This window comes from Abrus precatorius, unplaced genomic scaffold, assembly GCF_003935025.1.
Source record: "Abrus precatorius isolate BTA unplaced genomic scaffold, Abrus_2018 Scaffold5, whole genome shotgun sequence".
In the NCBI taxonomy this organism is placed as follows: Eukaryota; Viridiplantae; Streptophyta; class Magnoliopsida; order Fabales; family Fabaceae; genus Abrus; species Abrus precatorius.
The window spans coordinates 5,631,234-5,654,284 of NW_020874395.1; the positions used below are offsets into that span (position 1 = coordinate 5,631,234).

The 23,051-nt window shown below is 33.3% G+C and overlaps 2 protein-coding genes and 2 pseudogenes across 2 annotated transcripts; 1 reads left to right on the forward strand and 3 right to left on the reverse strand.

The window, feature by feature from the left end:
- Positions 1 to 4,100: 4,100 nt before the first annotated feature.
- Positions 4,101 to 6,330, reverse strand: LOC113866556 (annotated as a pseudogene).
- A 38-nt stretch (positions 6,331 to 6,368) lies between these two features.
- Positions 6,369 to 8,693, forward strand: LOC113866557 (annotated as a pseudogene).
- A 1,244-nt stretch (positions 8,694 to 9,937) lies between these two features.
- LOC113867908 (phosducin-like protein 3) lies at positions 9,938 to 11,734 on the reverse strand. The gene is made up of 4 exons (XM_027503418.1): positions 11,474 to 11,734; positions 10,951 to 11,094; positions 10,661 to 10,866; positions 9,938 to 10,490 (listed from the first exon to the last, which is right to left on the reverse strand). Exons 1-4 carry the CDS (start codon positions 11,719 to 11,721, stop codon positions 10,330 to 10,332), a joined length of 759 nt encoding a protein of 252 aa, XP_027359219.1. The 5' UTR covers positions 11,722 to 11,734; the 3' UTR covers positions 9,938 to 10,329.
- Positions 11,735 to 13,469: 1,735 nt separating this feature from the next.
- Positions 13,470 to 14,359, reverse strand: LOC113866558. The gene is made up of 4 exons (XM_027501384.1): positions 14,234 to 14,359; positions 13,967 to 14,137; positions 13,915 to 13,919; positions 13,470 to 13,737 (listed from the first exon to the last, which is right to left on the reverse strand). Exons 1-4 carry the CDS (start codon positions 14,357 to 14,359, stop codon positions 13,470 to 13,472), a joined length of 570 nt encoding a protein of 189 aa, XP_027357185.1.
- Positions 14,360 to 23,051: the final 8,692 nt, after the last annotated feature.

Genomic DNA, 23,051 nt, shown 5'->3' on the forward strand with positions numbered 1-23,051 from the left:
AGCATTCCTTCCTACCTTATGCAAATTATGCTCATCCCTAAAGGTGTTTGTAATGAAATTAATAAATTATGTAGGCAATTTATTTGGGGGTCTCTTGGGGACAGGAAATGTCACCTTATTGGCTAAGAAAAAATTTGTAGGTATAAGTCTAAAGGCAGTCTAGGCTTTAGGAACTTGCAAAAGCTTAACAAGCCTATCTAATGAAATTGTGTTGGAGATTGATTACTTCCTTTGCTCTTTGGACTCAAGTCCTCACTAGTAAATACAAATTCATATTGGCGAAACCTCCAATTTAGGCACTAGTAATTTCTCCTCCCACCTATGGAAAGGCATATGTTCTGTGTGGCATTCTCTCAAGGGTTAGGTTGGATTGTGAGTAATGCTAAATTTTGGATAGACAGTTGGATTCCTCATATTTTTAATCTATATAGCCTTGCTTTTCATCCTATTCCAAAGGCTGATTTAAACCACCCTGTAATTCTGTTTTATGATCAAGGTGAATAGGATTTAAATAAGATTAAAAATGATATTCCCCCTCCAATTTGCAACTTCATTTCCTACTTAAAACCCTCTACTATATCTGGGGTGCATACACTGGTTTTTGGAAATCAAATGGGAATTAATTTTTTTCTATTAAATCTGACAATTTGGTTTATGCTAATAATCATGATTTTAATGAGGCTTTTTTTTTAGTAATAATAACTCCACTGGTTGGAATAGATTTTTTGGTATTGTTATATGGCATCTTTGAAAAAATAGAAATGCATCATCATTTCAAAGTTCTTGCCTTCAAGTCACTTAAATGGAATCTCCCTCCCACCCAGCAGATGAAGCTTAAAATTGATGGTGTTATTTCTCCAAATTTCAGCACTGCTAGTTGTGGCGGCCTTATCCGCAATGACAAAGGACAACTTGTGGCTAGGTTCTACTCTAGTTTGGAAGCTTGTTCTCCCATTGAAGCACAATTGTGGAGTATATTTCTCGGTCTCCAACTTGTTATTCAAAATAATATCTCCACCATTTGGATTGAAAGTGACTTCAAACAAGCGATATCTCTTGTTTTTATAGTTCAAAATTATTTTCATCCTCTGTATTATCTAATTGATAGCATTAGGCATCTGCTTAAGAAAATTAAATTTATCAGATTTAGCCATGCATACAGGGAGGCCAATTTTTGTGCTGATAGACTTGTCAAATTAAGCCTTAAATTGCATATCTCTTTCTCTTGTTTTGATAGAGCTCCTTCGTGTCTCTAGCTTTAAATTTGAACTGTATAAGTGTCACGACCCCTTTTTATAAGAAACCGAGAACATTGTTTCTACATCACAAACTTATTTAAAATAAATAAAGTATAGAGAATATAAATATGAAATTCTCTTCTCATTCAAAATAAAACAGAGTTTCTTACAACAAATATCTAATAAAACAACACAATATTACATTAGTTCATAATATTCAAAATATCCAAAATTATACTACGTAACTCCCTCTACATGAGGTCTCAAAATATAAGGGAAAAAGAACTTTGATGCAGTATTACTTGACCCCAGCTTCTAACACTTCTTCACTGGCCCCTCAGCCTGTGAAGTAGATGCAACACCTGCTACATCTGCTCACGTACCACCGTACGATCATCGCAGTACACACGCACACAACGACATAGAAAGAAATGCAAGGGTGAGCTTACCAAACTTAAAATAAAATCATATATATAGAGCAAAATATTTCTCACAGCAATAATCCCATGCATTTCCAGCCCATCTAATGCTCAGCATGAAAACGGTTTCCAACTGGTTTCACAGCCTAAGTAATCCAGAAGGAACCGAGCCGGTCCGGGAGCGACCCATTCCGGTATCTGGATCCAGACAGCACAGCAACAGCAGCTCAGTATGAACTTACCGTTACATGTCTACCCACCTAAACATGTAACTCGGCTCTATAATGATGCAAAACATATATCTCAGCATGATGCACACTGCCAAAATTATTTTAACAGCTCAGCTAAGGCAAGTTTAAGATAGATCAGCCTAAATATCAGCATTTTAAATCAATTAACAGCAGTTACAGCTAAGAAAATAGCTTTTATTCAATAGATCTAACAAAATCATATCAAAATATCTTGAAATAGCATATTAAACCGTTCAAAACTTAGTTCATAGGTTAAAGTAAACTCCCCTTACCTCAGAAAGATGATTCACACTAGATCTACCAAATATTACGTGTTTTAATGCAAGATTCACCGAAGATTCGACTTTAGAACGAAGTTTATCCTAAGAACACCATGAACTTCTATGAGAAAGAGAAGGAGAAGAGAAACGAACGGTAAATCTAACTTCAAACTTAAAGAAACTTATTTCAAATCCTTCAGAATAGACGTAGGATCTCAGATCTGGCGAGAAATCTAAGTTTAGGAAGGTTTAGTATGAGAGAAATGGTAGTTTTTGGCTTTAGAACCTTTGAGAACCTTGGATAGGGGTGAAGAAATGAAAAATTCGTGTGAAGCCCCCTTTTTATAGAAAATTTTTGAAATTTACTGTTCACCGCCAGAATTTACTGTTCATCGCCGGAAACACTGTTCACCGCCTTACTGTTCATGACGGAAACACTGTTCAGGGCACTATTCACGCCAGAAAATACTGTGCACGCGTACTGTATACGCACTGTACGCGTATGTGACGTCAGCCATGACGTCATAATGATGTCACTGATGACGTCAGCAGTCACTGTACATACGCTGTTTGCACTGTTCATAGGCGATTTTACTGTTCATCCGACACTGTTCACTTTTTTTTTTTTTTAATAAATAATTTCAAACTCCATCTAAATCTATTCCAATACCAAATAATCCTTCAATTAACATTGAACAAGTATAAAATATTATAGATTACTCAATAATAAATCTCTAGCCTGACAATAAGTTTGTTCACCTCTAGAGTGAGGTCTTAGTTTTGGTGTCTTTGGGCTTTTAGCCCATTTAATAAAAAAAATAAAAAATTAATTTAAATTAAATAATATTTTTTAAAAATAACAATAAAAAGATAGTTATTTGCAAAATAAGTTTGGATTTGGGAATCAATATTTATCTATAAAATTAATTAACCCATCATATAGCTGCCTGTTGTTTAATATAATAAAATAACAAATATTAATATTACGCAAGCCATTATACATAGCTAATTGTGATTATTTTAAATAATATTACATAAATTGTTATATATACAATTATTGCTCAAGATATTTATGATATTTTGGCTTTAAAAATCAGTAAGTGTAACTAATCTGTATTAAAATATGATTTTTAAGAGTGTAAATTTCAGATTTAAAAGTTTATATATTAATTATTTCATAAGTTTATTTTGTTGACATTAAATTTATTCTTAACAAACACTAAATATACGTTAAGTTTCGTAATTAATTTATCAATTTTGTTAAAAGGGTTTATTTTAATTTTTTAAATATAGTAAATTTTTATTAAAAATAAAAATATTAAAAGTTTTGCTCCCTTAAGAAATTAATAATTTTTTTTATTAAAAGTCACATTGAGATAAATTAGAAATTACAAAAATAAATATACTTTGATATTTTCTAATAAAAAAAATTATACTCTTGATTACTTAGCATTTCTAAGACCTATCACTGAATAACATTTTTCAAATATTAATTACATCTTTGCATTCTCAATGTAAATAATGTTTTTGAATAAAAAAGTATTACTTTTAATTACTTATAATTAATTCTGAAAGACTGATCTTAACATTTTTTTAAAACAATTTTATTAACATTAGTCTTAAAGGGTAAATTTAAGTATTAAAAAATAATTTTTTTATTAAAAATAATATTTATTATATTTTTATATATTGTTCAATAAATTTTACTAATTTTATGTGCTTCAAACTTTACCCTAATAATAATAAATCAAACAATTTTATTAACCTCACTCATTTATGAGTAATTTCAAATACCTGAAAGTAATAATTTTTTCTTAAAAAATATTTATTACAGTTTTTATATACTAAATATATTTTTCTTAAAAAATTAACATTTTTTTTTAACGAAACTGGTGGGAGGATCATAATGATAAGATTAGGGAAAGCGCCACACACTTGAGAGTTTAATATCTGAAAGCAATTATTTGAAGATACAACGTTACAGACAATTCGTGTGAAACTTGCAAGTTATAACCCTTCTGATGTTCATAAAGACGTTTTATACAGCTAATCGCAGTGCCTATTCAGTGTTCACTCTTCAGTAAGAGAAGCTTCAAAATTCACCCTACCATAATGTTGGACTGGAAATTTGATACTACTTTTATAAGTTTGAGTGACTGGCTTGAACTTTTACTCTCTGCCACGAAGTGTTTAATATGCCTCTGAGGTTCCAAATGTCTTCAACCTTTTCAGGTTGGACATTTGCAGCAGAATCTACCTGCAAATTAGTAAAAAGCATTAATTATTAAAGAGACGTAAATGAACCCACTAGGATATAAATTGCTCTTTTGATATGAAAAAATTATAGGTGGAGGTTTGAAAGGAAATAAATTTGAGTAAAAGTGACAATTGTTTTATAATTTTAAGGCAGTGAAAGTGGAAAAATTTTAAATGTCTCCAGCAAGAAATTTAAGCCATGTAACATCGACTTTAAGTCAATTATCCAATTCACCAAGTCATATGAACTGAAACTAAGCCAAAATATGTCAAAGCTAAGTATATATTAATAATGAATAAGATTGTCATTTCTTCTCATTCTCTGATCATAACAATCGTGAAAAAAAGAAGCAGTTCTTACTTTAATAATTTCACTTTTCTACTGTTTGCTCCAAAGTTCACAAGGATTCAGTTTATGCATCAGGCTCTCCAAACTCAAATGGAACATATTTGAGTTCCCTATCGTGTCAATTTCTTCTCCTCAAAATGTTTTAGCTTTCATATATTATGTGATCTATATATGGATTTAAAAGGTTGTCAAGGGTCAAATGCCATTAGATGCTACACATTCACTGAAAAGTGGACATAATATTTCATTCCAATTAGAATTAGATTGGGTATGATTCCACTTCAAAAGTTAGCTCAGGAAAGAGGAGTGGGAGGGAGGAGATATCCAAGTCTTTTAAGGGCTACTACAACCCCTTTGTATGCTCAAGATTGGACATTTGGAGTGTGTAAGAATGGATATTTACAAGAGCGCCAACATCAAGATTGGATTGTCATGAACCAACTATCTCAAAAGCTTAAACTGTTAGGTAAAGAGACACGAATGATTTTGTATAGTATTTTTGATGCCTCCTCATGCCAAAACCTTTAGGGCTTGAAGTGTAGATAATACATATGCTTAGTTATCTTATGCTTAAATTCAACTTTTATTAGAAGAATGAGAGTTAAAAAGATTGAATTCTAAGCTATTTGGTCATTGAGGCTTTTTGATACCGTGTCTTAAAATAACTATCCAAAATCTTAAGCTGTTACAAGAAGACACATGAATGGTTTTATATTATATTTTTTTAACAATTCCATTCACAGAGCAGTTAATCTGGAATAGGTAACACTTTTAAGCTGACCACTGTATAATTTGAATGACCCATATCTTATCATCATGATATATCAATACATGCTAGCTATCAGAACATATTTAGTATTTAAAAGCTCATCAAGCAAGATACACGAATCAGGACGAGTAGAAAATACATGACATACCACTTTTGCAATAATCTCAGTGCTGTGAAGAATATTAGCTGTGACCTCAAATAGCACCCATGCCCATTTGTCACTGTTGGCATACTGTGATATTGAGGAACATCGTTTTTCCAAAATCTTGAGGCTTCCATCCAAGTTTTGCCTCTGCCAACCGACACATCTACTCTCTAATGCATTGTAGTCAAAATTGCGATCCAACTCATAAGATTGGACAATTTTACGGTCTTTTGCAGGTCTTCCGATCACATTCCTATGCTGCAACGTGCTTTTCTGAGATTGCTGGGATTGCACGATCTTCCTCGTGGAAGCGTGCAATCCTAGATGAGTTTGATGGAGCCCGATTTTTTTTAAAAAACCTGATTACCCGATTTGACCTGTCCCTATTTTTTTGACCCAACTTATTTAATCTCAAATTTTAGGGTTTTTTTTTTCATTCTCCCCTTCTCGCTTGCCCACCTGCAACTGCAACGCAAGTTCTCTTCCTCAGCACCATCGACTGCGACGCATTGTTCTCTTCTTCTGCAGCACCGGACCCTAACTTCTCTTCTTCCTCAGCACCACGATCCCTACTTCTCTTCTTCCTCAAACTTGCGACACACATTTCTCTTCTTCTCCAACATTGCGAATCTGTTTTCCCCATTCTCTACCTCTATTTTGATATTTTTGCCATGTTTGAAGATGTTTGCACGTGGGAAAAGTACACCTGCAATCCAGAGAGGGCAACTAGAAAGGAAGAGAGTTGTTGCAAATCCTACCATTGGTCACACTTTTACTGGCTCAATAAGCTGCTCAGTTGGTGTAATTGTGGCTGGTTCTTTGCGAAAAAAATACTCTTGGAAACAGGAGTGATGTGGCATGGCAGCATGATTTATTTGTGGATGGAGATGCACGAAAAATACAATGCAACTATTGTCAAAAAATAATAACAGGTGGAGTTTACCGTTTAAAACATCATTTGGTCGAAACACAGAAAGATGTAGGTGCTTGCTCTTCGGTTAGTGATGAAGTGAGGAAAGAAATGTGGCAAGTTGTGTCTCCTTACAAGAGAAATTAATAAAGAAATCAGATAGCAAACTCAAAGAACTTCTTGGAGAAGGTGATGGTGGTTGCGATTCTGGTGAAAAAAGAAAAAGGAGTGAAGTTGAAAGTAGTAGGAACATTTTCAAGAAGAGAGGAGTAAGTAATCAAGTCACTCTCAATAACATATTCAAAAAGAATTTGAGAGAAGAAGTGTGTCAAGATATTGCTTTTTTTTTTTTACAACAATGCCATACCATTCAATGTGACAAGGAGTGAAGAATTTCATAAGATGTTGGAATTGGTTACAAAATATGGTATTAGATTCAAGTCAACTTCCTATTATGAAATCAGAGTTAAGTATTTGAAACATCATGTGAATTTGACCACGCAAGCTATTAAAGCACATAGAGAAGAATAGAGAAAAATAGGATGCACAATAATGATTGACGGCTGTACCGACAAAAAAAGGAGAACTATATTGAATTTTTTAGTTAATGTCCCTATGGGTACAGTTTTTTTGACTTCAATTGATACATCTCATATATCTAAAATAGTTGACAAATTGTTTAAAATGATGGATGACATTGTAGAGAAGGTTGGTGAAGAAAGCGTGGTTCAAATTGTGACTGATAATGCAACAAATTATAAGGCTGCGGGTGAATTGTTGATGGAGAAAAGAAAGAAATTGTATTTGGCACCATGTGTTGCTCACTGCATAGATTTGATATTAGAGGATTTAGAGAAGAAGTTACCCATTCATCAAGAGACAATCTCAAAGGGAAAAAAATTACTACTTATATTTATTCAAGGACTTCCCTAATTTCTTTATTGTAATTCTTCACAAAGGGAAGGGATTTGGTGAGACCAGCCATGACTCGCTTTGCTACGTCTTACCTTACTTTGGGATGTCTTCAAGAGCACAAGGGAGCATTGGTTAAAATGTTCACATCTGATCAATGGAAGACTAGCCGATTTGCTAAATCAACAGACGGAAAGTTTGTTGAAGATATGATTATAGATAAAACTTTTTGGAAAGGTGTTGTTTTCTTAAGAGGTGCATATCCTATAATCAAAGTTCTTCGTTTGGTTGATTCGGATGAGATTCCAGCTATGGGATTTCTTGACGAGGAAATGGATCGAGCTAAAGAAAAGATAGCAAAGGCCTTCAATGAGAGTAAAAGAAGGTAAATAAATTATTAAGTTTAATTAAAAATTTTAGTTATTTTTGTTTGAAATTTAATTTAATTTTTTCATATATTAGTTTCTCCCTCTATGGAATGTCATTGATGAAAGATGGGACAATCAACTCCATAGGCCATTGCATGCTGCAGCCTATTACCTCAACCCTTTTTTACATTACAGTCCTGGTTTTAAAGCGGATTTTGAAGTTAAACGTGGATTATATGATTGTATAGAAAGAATGGTAGAAAATGATGAAGAAATGACTAAAATTGATGCTAAACTTGAAGATTTCAAGGCAAAAAAGAAGTTTTTTGGTGGCAAGGCAGCCCTAAAGGAACTTAAAACTAATATCAAAACTCCAACACAATGGTAGGAACCTTATGGAGATGGACATCCAGAGCTTCAAAGATTTGCTATTCGTATATTGAGCTTGACATGTAGCTCTTCTGGATGTGAGCGTAACTGGAGTGCTTTTGAGATGATAAAATTTTAAAACTATGAGAAATTGCATTCTTTTTCTTTACCTATTAAGCACTAGCAAATAATCAATTGCATTTATATATTTTTTAGGTCCACAGAAAGAGATGAAATCGTTTGAAACAACAAACTATGAATGATGTTTATGTGATGGCTAACTCAAAATTGGCCAAGAAAAAGACATCTAGAAAAGCTATGGACTTTAATCTTGATGATATTTCATCTTATGATGAATGGATTATGAGCAATGAAAGTTTATCCAATGCTGATAATTTAGAATTTGATGACTTATTGGACTTGGATTTGAATCCAAATGAACACTAGGACCAATCTTGAACACTTTGACTAGTTTGTTTTTACTTTAGTACTATTTTAAGTTTTATATGTAATTGACTTGAGAACATATTTATTGTCATTAATGTTTGAGTTGTGATTGTCTTTTATGAATTTAAGACTATTTGTTCCTTATTTACCTTCTTTTTTATGTGCATTTATATGTTTAAATATAGTTTTATACATTAGAGTTGAGAAAAGAAAGCACTGAAAACCCATCAATTGGTAAGAACAAATGCAAATTTTCTAGTTCAGGTAGATAGGTTTTTATTGAACATTTCATTTCTGCAAGGAAAGGATGTCTATTTATTTTCAGGAAACTTAAAATGTTATTTCAATATACTTCTGAGGAAAATAAAAATAATTATCCCAGTACTAAAAACATAGATTTGGGAACATCAATATATTTTGAAGCAAATGCCCACTGCCCACATACAATGATAATTAAAAACTTGAAAAGCTTAGCCAGAGTTCTAAACGTCCAAGCCATGTAAAGATGATCGAGATAAGAAGAAAATGAAAGCAAAATATACATGTTATTGCATTTTATAGTGAAATAACAGGAATATATTCATGAATAGCCCTCTAATAAACATGATTGAAAAACTAACCTTCCCAGGCTCTATTGTGCTCACGTCTTCCAGAGAACATATAACACACGGCCATGCCATAAAGAAGAAATTGGTGACAAAAGGTTTGCTTAAGAAAAATATAAACTTATTCTGCTTGGTTCATCACAATAAATTAAATGTACAAAACTTCCTTTAAAAATACTATATTGCTCAAAAGTTAGGTAAGGCAGAAGGAGTACAATAATCAAAATACTTGAACAGGGAAATCCATTTGGGGTCTCCTGGTTGACCAATCTATATTATCCCAATTCACAGATGGTGGAAACATTTTATAGTCCTTTTGCATGAAGAAACCTTGATACCTGACAATGTGAACTTCTACGGTGTTTTGAAAAGGGAATTTTTGGTATTTCAAAAACATTCTATAGCAGTTTGTATTAGACCTGGCATTCTTCTGCAATGACATTGATATCTTCCAGCCATTTAACAGACCAGGCTCCAAGGACACCAGGAACAACCACACTTAATGGATATCCATGATCCCTATTAAGAGGCTGGAGAAGGGAATGAACATTAGAGTTCTTTTCCAGAACAGGTTGGCATCGTAATTAACTCTTGCTGCCACTCTGACTTATCCAACCTTGATGAGTAAATAGTCAAATAAGTATAATGCGTATGTCATATATTTCCCAAAAGATGGCAAATTGACGATTACATGGCTCCTTATTAATAATGTTAACAAAAATAATGGCAAGATGTTAAAGCAAACCTGAATTAAATTACTTTCTATTACAAGAAAATGAGAATCACACATCATACTGGTAGATGTTAACTCAAACGAGACTAAAAAACCAACCACCAAACTTTATCCTCCTGCTGTATAAGAAAAATTAGAAGGCACAGGGAAGGGGAAAAAAGGAAAGAAAAACTCTACATAGAGGGATAGAAGCAAAGTTGTGGAAAATAAAACTCCACATATGTATTGCTTCACTTCATCGATTGGAGACATCTTACTTGAAAGAAAGGCAGACACATAACCCCCTAAAAACAAAATGCTAATCACTCGAGTAATCATCATCATCCTCTTCATGATCGGCAACAACTTTCTCTATAAACCTCTTGCGGACTCCTTCAATGACAGCTTTTCTTGATTGCTCATCTCTATTGTGGCCATCATTAAGAACAGGGTCTGATTGGCACAGGACTAGTGCAACACCTGATATGTAAGATAGGTAGAGTCATTAGATAACAAGGGAGCAGATTTAGAAAAGAGTTTCTATTACAACTTCCTAAGAATTAATCATAATTTTGAGGACTAAGGCTTGAGCAATATGCCCTTCATACTAAAACAATGCAAATAAGGGTGGCATTCTGAGGCATATTTACCTTCAGGAGTACATCTTCGCCCAAAACTATGCAAACCCACATAATTTCCTTTGACTGCTCCATTGTTGTACACCAACAAAGTGGGAAGATTACGATCCGGGTAGTTGGGAATGCAGTCAGTGGATATTATCTTGACAAATTTTGTTGCAGGATATCTTACAGCCAGTTCTTCAATGCTTTGCATCATTAGTGCACATTCAGGAATCCTGTCACAAAAATCACAATAGACATAATACATCACTAAGAAATTAAATAGATTTTGGAAAATTAAAGAAATTGCTAAAGCATACCCTTCTTTGTAAAGGATGACAACCACCCAAACATCAGATGGAGCCTGTAAAACCTCTCGAACGAAATCAGATCCCGATATCGGAATCACTGATCCAAACCTTATGACTTTAGCTGCCTCTTGCATCTCAGCTAACCTCTTCTTCCTATCATAAACAAGTGAAATAAATAGTACCTAATTTTGCTTTCCCTTCATCTTATAACTCATTTACTCCCTCTTCTCAAGCAAACTCATTAACTCAGAATGAACTAGTCATCAGAAATTGAATGGAACAAAAGGGCTCATAAACATTAATTCGCTCTAAAACCTTAAAATTTACAGCAAATTCCAACCAGACCGTGTTAAGAACAAACAAAATGAACAAAAGAATACAGACAACTAACGACACAAAGTATACGACACAAAGTATACGACCCAGAACAATACATAGAGCCCCATGAGAAATTAACAGAGTCATAAAAAAAGTTTTAAATTCACTCATTTTCAATCACCTAGGAGGAAAACAAAAACAACCCACAAAATACCTGTATTCTTGGAGAAAACGATCATCGTCAAGGTCAAGATCGTCTTCTAGCTCTTCGAGTTCATCCAGGCTTTTGGAATCGAGCCAGGCTTTGTCTTTAGGTTGGGTATCGGAATCAGAGGCAGGGGTGAAAGGAGGAGGCTTGAACGTCGGCTCCTTCGGAGGCAAATTTCCAAGCTTCCTTTGTATATCATCCCATTGAGTTGAGGCTCCTTCTACATCTTTGTACACAAAGTGATAATCTCCCATTCTCTCGGCTTTCTTTCTCGACGAATCTCTTTTTTTTTTTTTCATAATATGCCCTGGGAAGGGTGTCTTGTATTTTTCATTTTTTTTTTTAATAAGGGTGTGTTGTATTTAATGTAACATAACACCAAACCAATGATTTATTATAGGTTACCAAGAATGCTTACGGTAACTTATTCAAAAAATTATTGAGAACCATTGATATATTATACTAATGGAACTTATAATATGAGTGGTGAGTGAAGAGTTTAGTTTGAGTATTTGTGTATGTAAAATTTTTTTAGTAATAACTCATCCATCAAATTTAAATATGTGACTAAAGTTAAATTTAAATTAAATCAAATGATTTGAATTAAACTGGATAAAAAATAAAAAAAATTACTTTAGGAGGATAATAGTTATTTTGAAGTGATTAGTTATAAATTAATTAAATGTTAAAATATTGAATTATATTGGGAAGATAATAGTTATTCTAAAGTGATTAATTATAGATGAATTAAATGTTAAAATATTAAATCATATTGAGAGGATAATAATTACTCCAAAGTGATTAGAAAAAAATTTCTCTTTCTGGTCTTTATTTTTATTCATTAATAAAGAAAATACTCAATTATGGACTCATCAATCTCTATTGTTTTAAATAATTCTAATATTTAATTATATTATAATATTTGTGTATCTTTTATTACATTAAGAATTAGATTACAATCAATTTTTTTCTTTCACCGTGGATAAAATTCTTGAAAAGAAATAGATATTAGTATTTAGGGTTTAGGGTTTAGAGACATCACCCCCTTTCTATGAGTCGCTTGTAAAAGTCACAATGCTAACTATTATTAGTTAATTTGAATAAATAGAGACATCACTTCTTATGAAAAGTATTTACCATGGGTGTGATTTGTGCCAACAACATATTAAGGTATATTTTTACCTATGCCATGAAGTTGAAAATATTTTTTTTTCAAAACCTATTATATATAAAAAGAAAAAGTGAAACTCAAGAGGATGTCGTCGTATAAGGAAGTATCTAAAGAATTGAAAATCAATACAAGAAGAAAAGGAAAACCATATTTTTAACATGAAGATGTCAAATATAGAAAGTGAAGATTAGAGTTTCTTTTCTTTTAAATTTAACTTTTTTATTGTTTAATTTTAAACTCATGATATTGTATTTTAATTTTATATATCTTTTATGCATTATAATTAAGTAATTTTTCTAATTCTAGAGATTAAACGTAAAATAACCAATATGCAAAAATTGTTTACATAAGTTTGAACAAAAACATGAATTTTGGCCTATAAAATTAAAGAAAATACAAACATGAAAAAGAAGGCCTTTAATACTTTTTCAAATAAAAAAATTAGAGACTTTGACGTTTAAATATTAATCCATATTCTCTTCCTTTTTTCTTTTTTTGCTAAGAAAGGGGGCATAACAAGCCCAACAAACAAACAAACTTAACCAGCAAGTAAAGACAGCCACAAACGGCTAGAGTCCAAAATCAGAAAAGGCAAAAGAGAAGAAGGAAGATCCTAAAATAGAGAGAACAAAGAGTGGAGCTCAAGGCCTAATTTGGCTAGGGAATTGACATATTTATTGCTTCCTTACAAACATGGGAAACTCTAAAAATAACTAATAGCTCTAAGAGCATTTCTAATATCACAAAGAAGAGAGAATAGAGGGTGGGATGGAAGTTGGACTTTCAGAATCAACGCAGTTGCATCTTTGGAGTCACTCTTAATCCAAATAGTTAAAGAGTCCTTATCTGCACAACCATCTGAATACCTAGGAAGATGCCCCAGAGCTTAGTTGTGAGGGGGAAACAGGGGTCAAGGCTATTGCAGAATCCCATGATAAACCTGCCATGGCTGTCACGGATCAAACCTCCACAAGCAGTAACTTCATTGGTCCTTGAAACAGCTCCATATACATTTAATTTGAATTGGTCAGTAGGAGGGAGAGACCATCTAGCCAATCCAGGATCAAAAACCAGTCTGGAATGAGAGCTATAATCAAACCTACCACAATAGAAAAATAGATCAGCATCAAACAAAGCTTTCTTAGCTAAAATAGAGTGTTCTGAAAAACAAATTGGTTCCTATCTTTCCACAGGTACCAAACTACAATCATAGGCTAGTTGTGGAAATACTTAGTGCAAGACCTAGATAGGTTAAAAAACAACCAGCCAAAGATACTGTAACTGAAAAATTGCACACATTGATTAACAAATATAAAATGATCCCAAACCTGTCTAGCAAAGAAACTGTCTCTAAGAACATGCATGATAGTTTCAGGATCCTCTCCACACCTAGGGCAATCAAAGGAGTTAGTCATTCCTCTATTGAATATTTCCTCATTTGTGAATAATCTCTCATGAGCAATTTTCCACAAGAGATAAGCAACTTTAAGGGAACCTTTCTAGTTCCAAATTATTTTAAACAGAGAAGAGTTTTCATTATAGTTATTAATGGAATTGTCCAACAATTGGTAAGCTGATTTGGTGGTGAACAAAACATTATTTGCAAGATCCCAGAAGGCCACATAAGGCCCTTTAGACCTCACAGGAGAGTGAATCAGAGTAATAGAATTCCTAACTTGTTTCAGGTAGAAAAGCAGAGATTTTTCCCCAATTCGAACCATTATGGTCAGCAAATAAAGTAATAGGGGAGTCAAGATCAAGGTTAGTAATAGGACCAATAGCATGATTAGTCAAATTATCAAAATTAGGAATCCATTTGTTAGTCTAGAAATGAATAGACATTCCATCTCTAACAAGCCAATCTAGTCCCTAGGAGAACTGGGGCCAAACATGCATAAGGCTTTTCCAGAGATAGGATTGCTTTGTGATTTTCCTACCACTTAGGATTTGGCCATGGTTAAAACTATACTTGTGACTCAAAACTTGAGCCCACAAGGAAGAGGGGGAGGAAGTAAGCCTCCAATAGAGTTTCATCATATAAGCATTATTCAATATGTAAAGGTCTTTGAAATCCAAACCTCTTTGATTTTTAGGTTTACAAATATGTTGTTATCCAATGAGATGACATTTATTTTACCCAAAGATTTTCAGATGAATTTTTGGCATAAACTTTCAATTTCCTTGCAAACAGAGGAGGGAATGGTGAGAGATTGCATCATATAGGAAGGAATAGTCATTAGATAAGCTTGGGCCAGAGTAACCTTACTAGCTAAAGATAGGGAGTTCATCTTTCAAATAGCTAGTTTTTTTTTTCCTAATTTTATCCAAATATAGGTAAAGTGGGTTCTAGAAGGCTTTTGATGGAGGATAGGGATACTAAGGTATTTACCAAGCTGACTGACAAGTTTAATCCCTAAACAATCATAAATGGAATTAGAAAGGGAGGGATCAATATTCTTAAAGAATATAAGGGAACACTTATCATGATTAACTTGAAGACCCAAGGCAAAGCAGAACTCTGCCAACACACTTTTGACAATGCTAGCTTGCTGAATATTGGCTATGTAACTAGGATAAGGTCATCAACAAAAAAGAGATGAGAGATCCTAGGTCCTTGAGAGCTAAAAGAAAAAAGGTCCCAGTTATTATTTGAAATTTTATCATTAATGAGATGGACTAATCTTTCTATACATAGGACAAAAATATAGAGAAAAATGGGATGACCTTGACGGATGCCCCTAGAGGGGGTAAAGGATTCAGACTTATTATTATTCCAATTAATATACATAAAGGAAGTAGAAATACAGGACTGGACAAGGCTGATCAGACTATAATTAAAACTAGCTTTTTAGAGAGTATCAAAAATAAAATTCCACCTAAACTTATCATAGGCTTTTTCTAAGTTAAGCTTGATTATCATATATTTATGCCCCCTCTTAAGATTCTGGAAAGAATGGACAAGCTCTTGTAAAATGATGACATTATTTATACCCTGTCGCCTAGTAATAAAACTGGACTGGTTGCCAAAAATCAAGTGAGGTAAAGAATCTCTAATTCTATTAACAAGAAGTCTAGCTACAATTTTATAACTAACGTTACAAAAAGAGATGAGCCTAAAGTTTTTTATTCCCACTAAGTTATTAATTTTGGGAATAAGGGTGATTGATGTATCATTGACAACAGAGATTCTTTAATGATCATAGAAGACTTCCAGAATAAAATTGTATATGAAGGAAGCAAGGAACTACTATTGATTTTTAAAAAATAAATAATGTAGGCCATCAAGCTTAGGAGATTTAAAATTCGTCATGCTAAACAAAGCAACTTTAACCTCTTCAATTGAGGGAATGACAGAGAACATCTAAATATCAAAGTCTCTAAGAAGAGGGAAAGAAGACTAGGTAAGCAACTCAAAGTCATTAGGGAAAGGGTCATAATAGATATTCTTAAAATAATTTAGAGTCATAATTTTTAAACTGGAGGGATTAAATTCTCAGTTTCTAGAATCATTTTTGAGAGCGTGAATGAGATTTTTATTTCTACAAAAAACAACAACTCTGTCGAAGAAATTAGTATTTCTATCTGATGAATCCACATTTTACTAAATTTTTATACATCATTTATTACTTTTTATAGAAAAGAATAGACTTAGATAGTGTAAATATGATGGATATTCCAATTAAGCTAAATAATATAGGTTTCTTAGTTTTTGGTTAATTTACATTGATTTATATAGTTTATTTTACATGTTTTGATCATTTGAATAATGTGGCAGGAATCCCCAAGCTTATTTTGAAGAAATATTGGATTTTGAGGAATTTGAGGTGAAAGTAACTACTTTCAAGATTGATAGTGACAACTACAGCAAGCCACTTCCAGCAAAGGGACCAAAGTGATCACTTTCAGAGCTTAAAGTGACAACTACAGCAGCCTAGAATCTACTAAACCTGCGCGTGGTTACTATGAAAGTTTATAGTAATCACTCCAAAGCATGCAAAATTAAAAGTTTTGTGCGTAGTTACTATCAAAGTTTATAGTTACAACTCCAGAGAGTCCAAAATGTCTCAGTGCTGCACATGGTTACTATGAACTTTCATAGTAATCACTCCAGAAAGACAAAACCGAACTGATGTTGCGCGTATTTACTATGAAAGAATGAAAGTAATTACTTTGGAGGGCGCCAGCTTTAGTATAAATAGATTTTTACCAAATTAGGATAGTGAGTTCTTACATTTTTTGAACCTTTTATCTTCTTTACTAAATTTAGGACATTTTCCAAAGCTTAGGGCAACCTTGGGTGACAGCCAAGGGTCCAACCTAGGGTTTGGTTTCTCATTTTCTCTTGCTTTTACATTAATGTTAATGAGTTTTCTGCATTTCCCAACTGCGTTTTTGACCCTCATTTCCATGGAGGGCTAAATTTTGTGTAATCGTTAGTAAGTTCACACAGATTCTTGAATTCCTTGATTTTAATGATAATATAATTTCTTTCTTCTCATGAATTACTTCTTCCTTGTCTCTTGAATTGAATTAATGGTGAATGAAGGGGATATTGCTTAATTAACCCTAATTCGTTTTAAGGAGATTCTAAACTAGGGATTGTTTAATCCTAGGTTTAATTCTAAGGTTGCGTAACTTTGGGACGAGAGATTAGAGCCTAGCAAATTGCGTAATTTCGTTAGGACAATAAGATTGGTTTTCGCTTGTTAAATTAACTTAATTCATAGGAGAGAGGATGAATGTTAAATCTTGAGTGGAATGAGGATAGAATCTTTGTGGATGAACTAAGGATTGTTGTTTTTTACTGTTTGAATTAATTAAACTTGTTTGCTCGTTACCTTTATTTTGATTTGAAACCACGAAACCTCCCTCCCCCCCCCATTTTAATTGTTTGTTCAATTAATGCCTTCAACATATTTAATGAAGATTAATAACTAATGTTCACAGGAGACAATCTAGGATAACCCTAGTACTACATTAATTTGTTTAAATTTTGATGAGGATTTGGACAAATATTTTAAACACAACATGAGAAAGTTCGTTTATCACTATTCCCTTGCCTAATCTACCTGGACTTATAGTGATAAAACCAATAGGACTCTTCATAGTCCAAAATTTGATTATACTCTTTCCAAAGAGACTTCATTAGGTTATTAAAGAAAAGGTTTTCTCTAAGAGAAAGTTTTGTGGAAATTCCATAAATTATGTTAAACAGTCTTTTCTTTTTATTAAAAATATTACCAAAAGTAGAAATATTCCATTCACATAAATTGTTTGTAAATTTGTTTATGTTTTTCAGTCCAGGGACTATATCTCGACCAAGAAGCTTTGATCAGGTTAGAAAAATTAGGATGGGATACCCCAGAGCTAGGAATTTTTAAAAGGCTTTTTAGATAACAACAACCTATCTTGATTATTGATTTTAAGCCAAAGGCTTATGTGATCAGATTTAGGGACATGGATATGAATAACAGTGCTATTTTGAAATAAGAGATATCAAGCCTCATTAGCAACAACCCTATCAGTTCTTTCTTTCAAATTTCCTTTTTACCAAGTAAAAGGGTATCCTTTAAAACCTAAATCAAGCAGACTGCAATTATTAAGACAATTAGCAAATTGGGTAAGAAGAAGGGGATTTGCATCCTTTCTACTTAGTTTCTCCTTACCGTAGATAATGGGATTAAAGCCCCTAGCAACATACCAGGGACTATGAACAAATTGGCTAAAATCAACTAGCTCCTTCCAACAATCAGATCTAAACCTTTCCTAGGGGCTAACAACATATACAAAGGATAAAAATCAATTAGACTAGCCATTATAGTTAATTCTAAGATAGACAGTAAACTTAGATTTAGATAAAATAGAGGCCCTAACCTTTTTAGTATTCTAGAGACACCAAATACTCCCTGAGAAAACCAAGGCATCCACTTTTTCAGAGCCATCAAGTTAATCTTTTGGATAATTTTGTTAGCCTTCTCAGCACTGACTCTAGGTTCAAATAAAGGAAGAAAATATAATTTATAAAGGACAATAAGGTCATTGATAAGTTTAGCAAAAAAAATATACTACTACCACCCCTATAGTTCCAGAAAAAACAATTCATGGAAACAAGAGAAAGTTAGGAGACATCTGAATGATGCTGGGAACTTGGTAACCTGGAATCCGGGACCAAAGGAAAATCAAGGGATTCTTGATCCCTTGTACCTATGGAATGCACTATATCCATATCTAGTTAATAAAAACATAAAAATTGGATGAAATAATGAAGCACACGATGCTAAAATTGATGCATATTTCCTTATAAGTGCTTACAATGTAGTTTATGTTTTTTCTCCTTTTGTCTAACTTGCTTTCATCTGCAATGAATCAAAGTAGTATAATTTTTTCTCCTTCATACTAATCACTGTTAAGTACCAGTGACACAATTCATGGATTGGCACATATAAATGTTTAAATAACAAGAACAAGGTTAGGAATAAACTTTCTGTTGCATATGTTTTTAAATATAAATTATGTATATAGGTAAATAATTATGTATGATAAGTTTGATGTCGGTACCATCCAATCCATCACATATTCTGTCATTTAATTGCACAACAATTCTCCTTGAATGATTAGATCTTGTATTGACAAATAGTACTTGTTACACAAATTGTAATGTTATAATTCAAAGATAATGATATACTTGCATCTACAAATTAATGAAATATTCGTCAATTTACTAATTATATATCACAACTTTATTGTAAATGAAGGAGGAAACAACCAGTGTGTGATCAGCTGACAACATTCTTCTTGCTTTTAGATCATTTTCATTGCCATAAGGTGCTATGAATCGAATAAATAACCAACGTAAATAATTTATCATGTCGGGTGTAACAGCTCGACAACTTATTCGGGACTGACGACTGTCCCTACAAACCAACACAAGACTTTTCAGTTTGTTTTGTCCTCACTCGCACACTTCTTGGGAACTTCCCAAGAGGTTACCCATCCCATAATTGCTCCAAGTTAAGTACGCTTAACTTTGGAGTTCTTAAGTGATAGGCCACCGAAAAGTAAATGCATTTTGTTGGTATAGGTAGTCCTAATCAATTCCTTTAAGCTATCCTTAATTGTATACATAGTCTCTGGATCCGCCTCTCATTCTGACGTAAGTTTGATTCATTCATGTGCCCCTTACTTCCGGAAGCTTGCCAGGTAGCCGCTCCTTGTCCGTGCCACATTGCACCGGCGATCACTCCCCGCCCTCCCCTAGCGCTTGGGTGTCACATCGGGGCAAAGGCTAATACTTGCATCTCAAACTTTGTCAAGCCCATATCCCCTGCTACTTTGAATTTTGACTTCACAAACTGACACATCATAATCAAATCAAACATAAAATTTAACACATGTAAACAATTAATGGATGAATAAATGGCATAATTATACACAAACATAAATTAGAGAATGGTGTCTGTTGTTGTTTTACCCTAGGTAAAACAAATCCTTTCAGTTTGCACATCCCATTAACTTATTTCCTGATAGTACTTGTAGAAATTGTTTTCAATTAACGACATGCAGCTTAGTTGGATTTTCCAAAAGGAATATTGAGAGAAGTTCTTCTACCTATTGTAGGCGTGTGTTGTCATTATTCTCCCATAGAAAACAACCTTTTCCCATGTACAATTTTGTTCGACATAGCAAAACAAATATTAGACAAAGCTTGAAATTTTGATTATGTTACATTATAATGTTCAGAATTCAATGTACTCATTCATTGTACCACACGTATAGACAAACCTTGGACAAAGATTTTGATGATGTATGATGAAACTTTCCAATATAATTATTAATGGTGCAAATAAGGTCGTTTGGTGTGTTTGGTATAATGGTTTCATTCCTTTTTTTATTATGCATAGAAAATACATGCTTGACGTCAATATTGTCATCTTCTTCTGATAGCATAACGATTATGTCATTGTCATTGTCTTCAATTCCCAATGATGTACCAAGTCCAATCTTCGATGCACTGGTAGTTGATGTCTAAATAGGAGCATTGTTGGAAGACTTACTCCTCTTCCCTTCTCTATTGTTGAATGTGGTGTTGCGAACTTTGCATCGGTTCTGCATGATGGACAAACCCTCTATCATGTTTATCTTTCTCCACACCTTCACCCTTGCACAGAATAATCTACATCATGGTTAGTCATCGTTAGAGGGTATCAAACTTCTTCAAAATGCCAGACATATAATTATCTAAGTTCTATTTTTTTACGAGCAACATGATAATACGTCAAAATAATGAAGACGATATATAAACGCGTCACTAAAGTAAATATGATGTTTAGTTCATTCGTTTTATACAGGTTTGTTATGTAATATTTTACAGAGTTATTATAATATCCAAGGTACCTAGATCACAACACAACAATGTTCCAATCCATGCACATGAGTTCGGTCTTTAACAAGTTCCTACACGTCAAATATGGATTGCAACGTTACTTTTCAATATGACATATGAAATACAACCAAACACACTCACAAAACATGAAAAATAATAATTGATGTTCAATAAGTTGATTATTGAACCTCATCATTTGCAGTTGAAATAGGGATTTCTTCCTTATTATGGTTGTCAATGTTGTTCAATTTCAAGTTTGCATTTGCCATGTCTTGCCATAAAACTGTCTGTAGTTAAGGTTTTTTTCTCATTGACTGTTAAATATACCACATAGAAGGTTGTATGCATTATCGAAGCACCCGCTTGTTCTATATATACGTAATCGAGATTAATGTCTGCCGTCAGTATGAATAGATGGGCATTATTTTTAACACATATCTTAGGTAGATTTCTTACATGTTAAGTGTATTTCACATTTGTCATTTAATGCAACTTAATGTGTAACATCCTTATCTCAAAATCTGTACAATGTGTAATAATTTTTTTAAAAATCTTCGTGTGGAAATGAAAATTTTAAAAACTTGCAATACAAATATAACAATAATAACAAATACTATGAATAATAAATAAACATCACAAGTACACTAAGTATTCTTCATTTCGGGAAATCTGAATATAAATTACATACATTAGCATCAACTTTACAAACTATTGTCAAAATAAATGGGACTTGACACAACATATACATAATCATAATATTTACAATCCATAAACAAGTATAAGTCCCAGAGCAGTCTCCTAAAATCAACTACTGAAGATCGGTCCTGTTCATCTCGAGTGTCCCAACTCTCTATCTTGGCTAAGTCTTCCAAATTTAGATCTTCATCTGATCACAGGTAGTGGTCGCTCAAATCAGCTCTAACCTTTGTACTCTTAAGTCATTCTCAAAGTTATGCTCTTTCTTACTCATAAGATCGTGCTTAGTAAAGTACTTCCAAACTAAGTCCATTCCAATCCATTTCATACATACATTCATTGATACAATTTCAACCATAAATCTTTGATATCAACATCATTACCGTATATCATTTTACTCAAATATATTTCATAAAATCACTTAGAAAGTTCCATATCAAGTACCCATCATATAATGCAAGTAAGCATATATTAGCCATTTGGCCCATACAATCAGTCAGTCTAAACAATCAAACAGACATTTTTTCATTCATACCACATATAACAGATATCTAAACCATCTATTATTCACATAACAGTGCTCTGTGAGCATAAATAAATATTGGACTATAACGATAAAATAGAGCTCTCCTTAACTCGAAGATGAGCTTACGAATAGATATTGAAAAGGATCAAGGTTCACGAATGAAAATTCTCCTGAGTATCAAGAGATATCCATAAGAACAAAAACATGAAAAACAATCAAAGAAACTCAAGTTTACTCCAAAGAAACTTACTTGGAGTCGCTTAACTTCAATGTCCAAGTTTGACTTTGAAGAGAAATGGAATTTCTGAGGTTTTTATCTAGGTAAAAGAAAGAGACAATTCAGCGAAAACTTTAGAGAAAGACGTGACTTTGAAATAGAATAAATTTCTCATGCGATAAATCTCATAAATACCCCTCAGTCCTGCACGTTCTCGCTCGAGCGAGGGACAACTTGCTTGATTGACGATATCTCGTTTGAGCAAAGGGCATTTCGCCTGAGCGAGATATGTAGACAGTGGTCTCACACCCTCTTTTCTAATATGCTTACTTTGGCAAGCTCCATCTCGCCTGAGCGAGATGGTGTCCAGAGAGCATAATATTTCTCCTGTAGGTCCTCACCTGAGTGACCTATCTTGCCTGAATGAAAACCAAACTCGCTTGAGCGAAATTACATCTCGCCTGAGTGAGGTTACAATTGGGCAACATTTATCCTATCTCGCCTGAGCAAGAATCATCTTGCTTGAGCGAGATAGCCCTACAACAAGGTATTCTTGTACGCTTAATCTTGCTTGGGCGAGATTTCCCTCGC

Bases quoted from the DNA above. Each gene is read 5' to 3' on its own strand.
- LOC113867908 (XM_027503418.1), bottom strand. From the start codon at position 11,721: ATGGGAGATTATCACTTTGTGTACAAAGATGTAGAAGGAGCCTCAACT. The intron at 10,867-10,950 runs GTATGCTTTAGC...TTTTTGTGACAG, and splicing joins GTCATCCTTTACAAAGAAGG to GATTCCTGAATGTGCACTAA. The intron at 10,491-10,660 runs GTAAATATGCCT...CTTACATATCAG, and splicing joins GCGAAGATGTACTCCTGAAG to GTGTTGCACTAGTCCTGTGC.
- LOC113866558 (XM_027501384.1), bottom strand. From the start codon at position 14,359: ATGGTTCGAATTGGGGAAAAATCTCTGCTTTTCTACCTGAAACAAGTT. The intron at 14,138-14,233 runs GTTTTGTTCACC...ATTTGGAACTAG, and splicing joins TCTGGGATCTTGCAAATAAT to AAAGGTTCCCTTAAAGTTGC.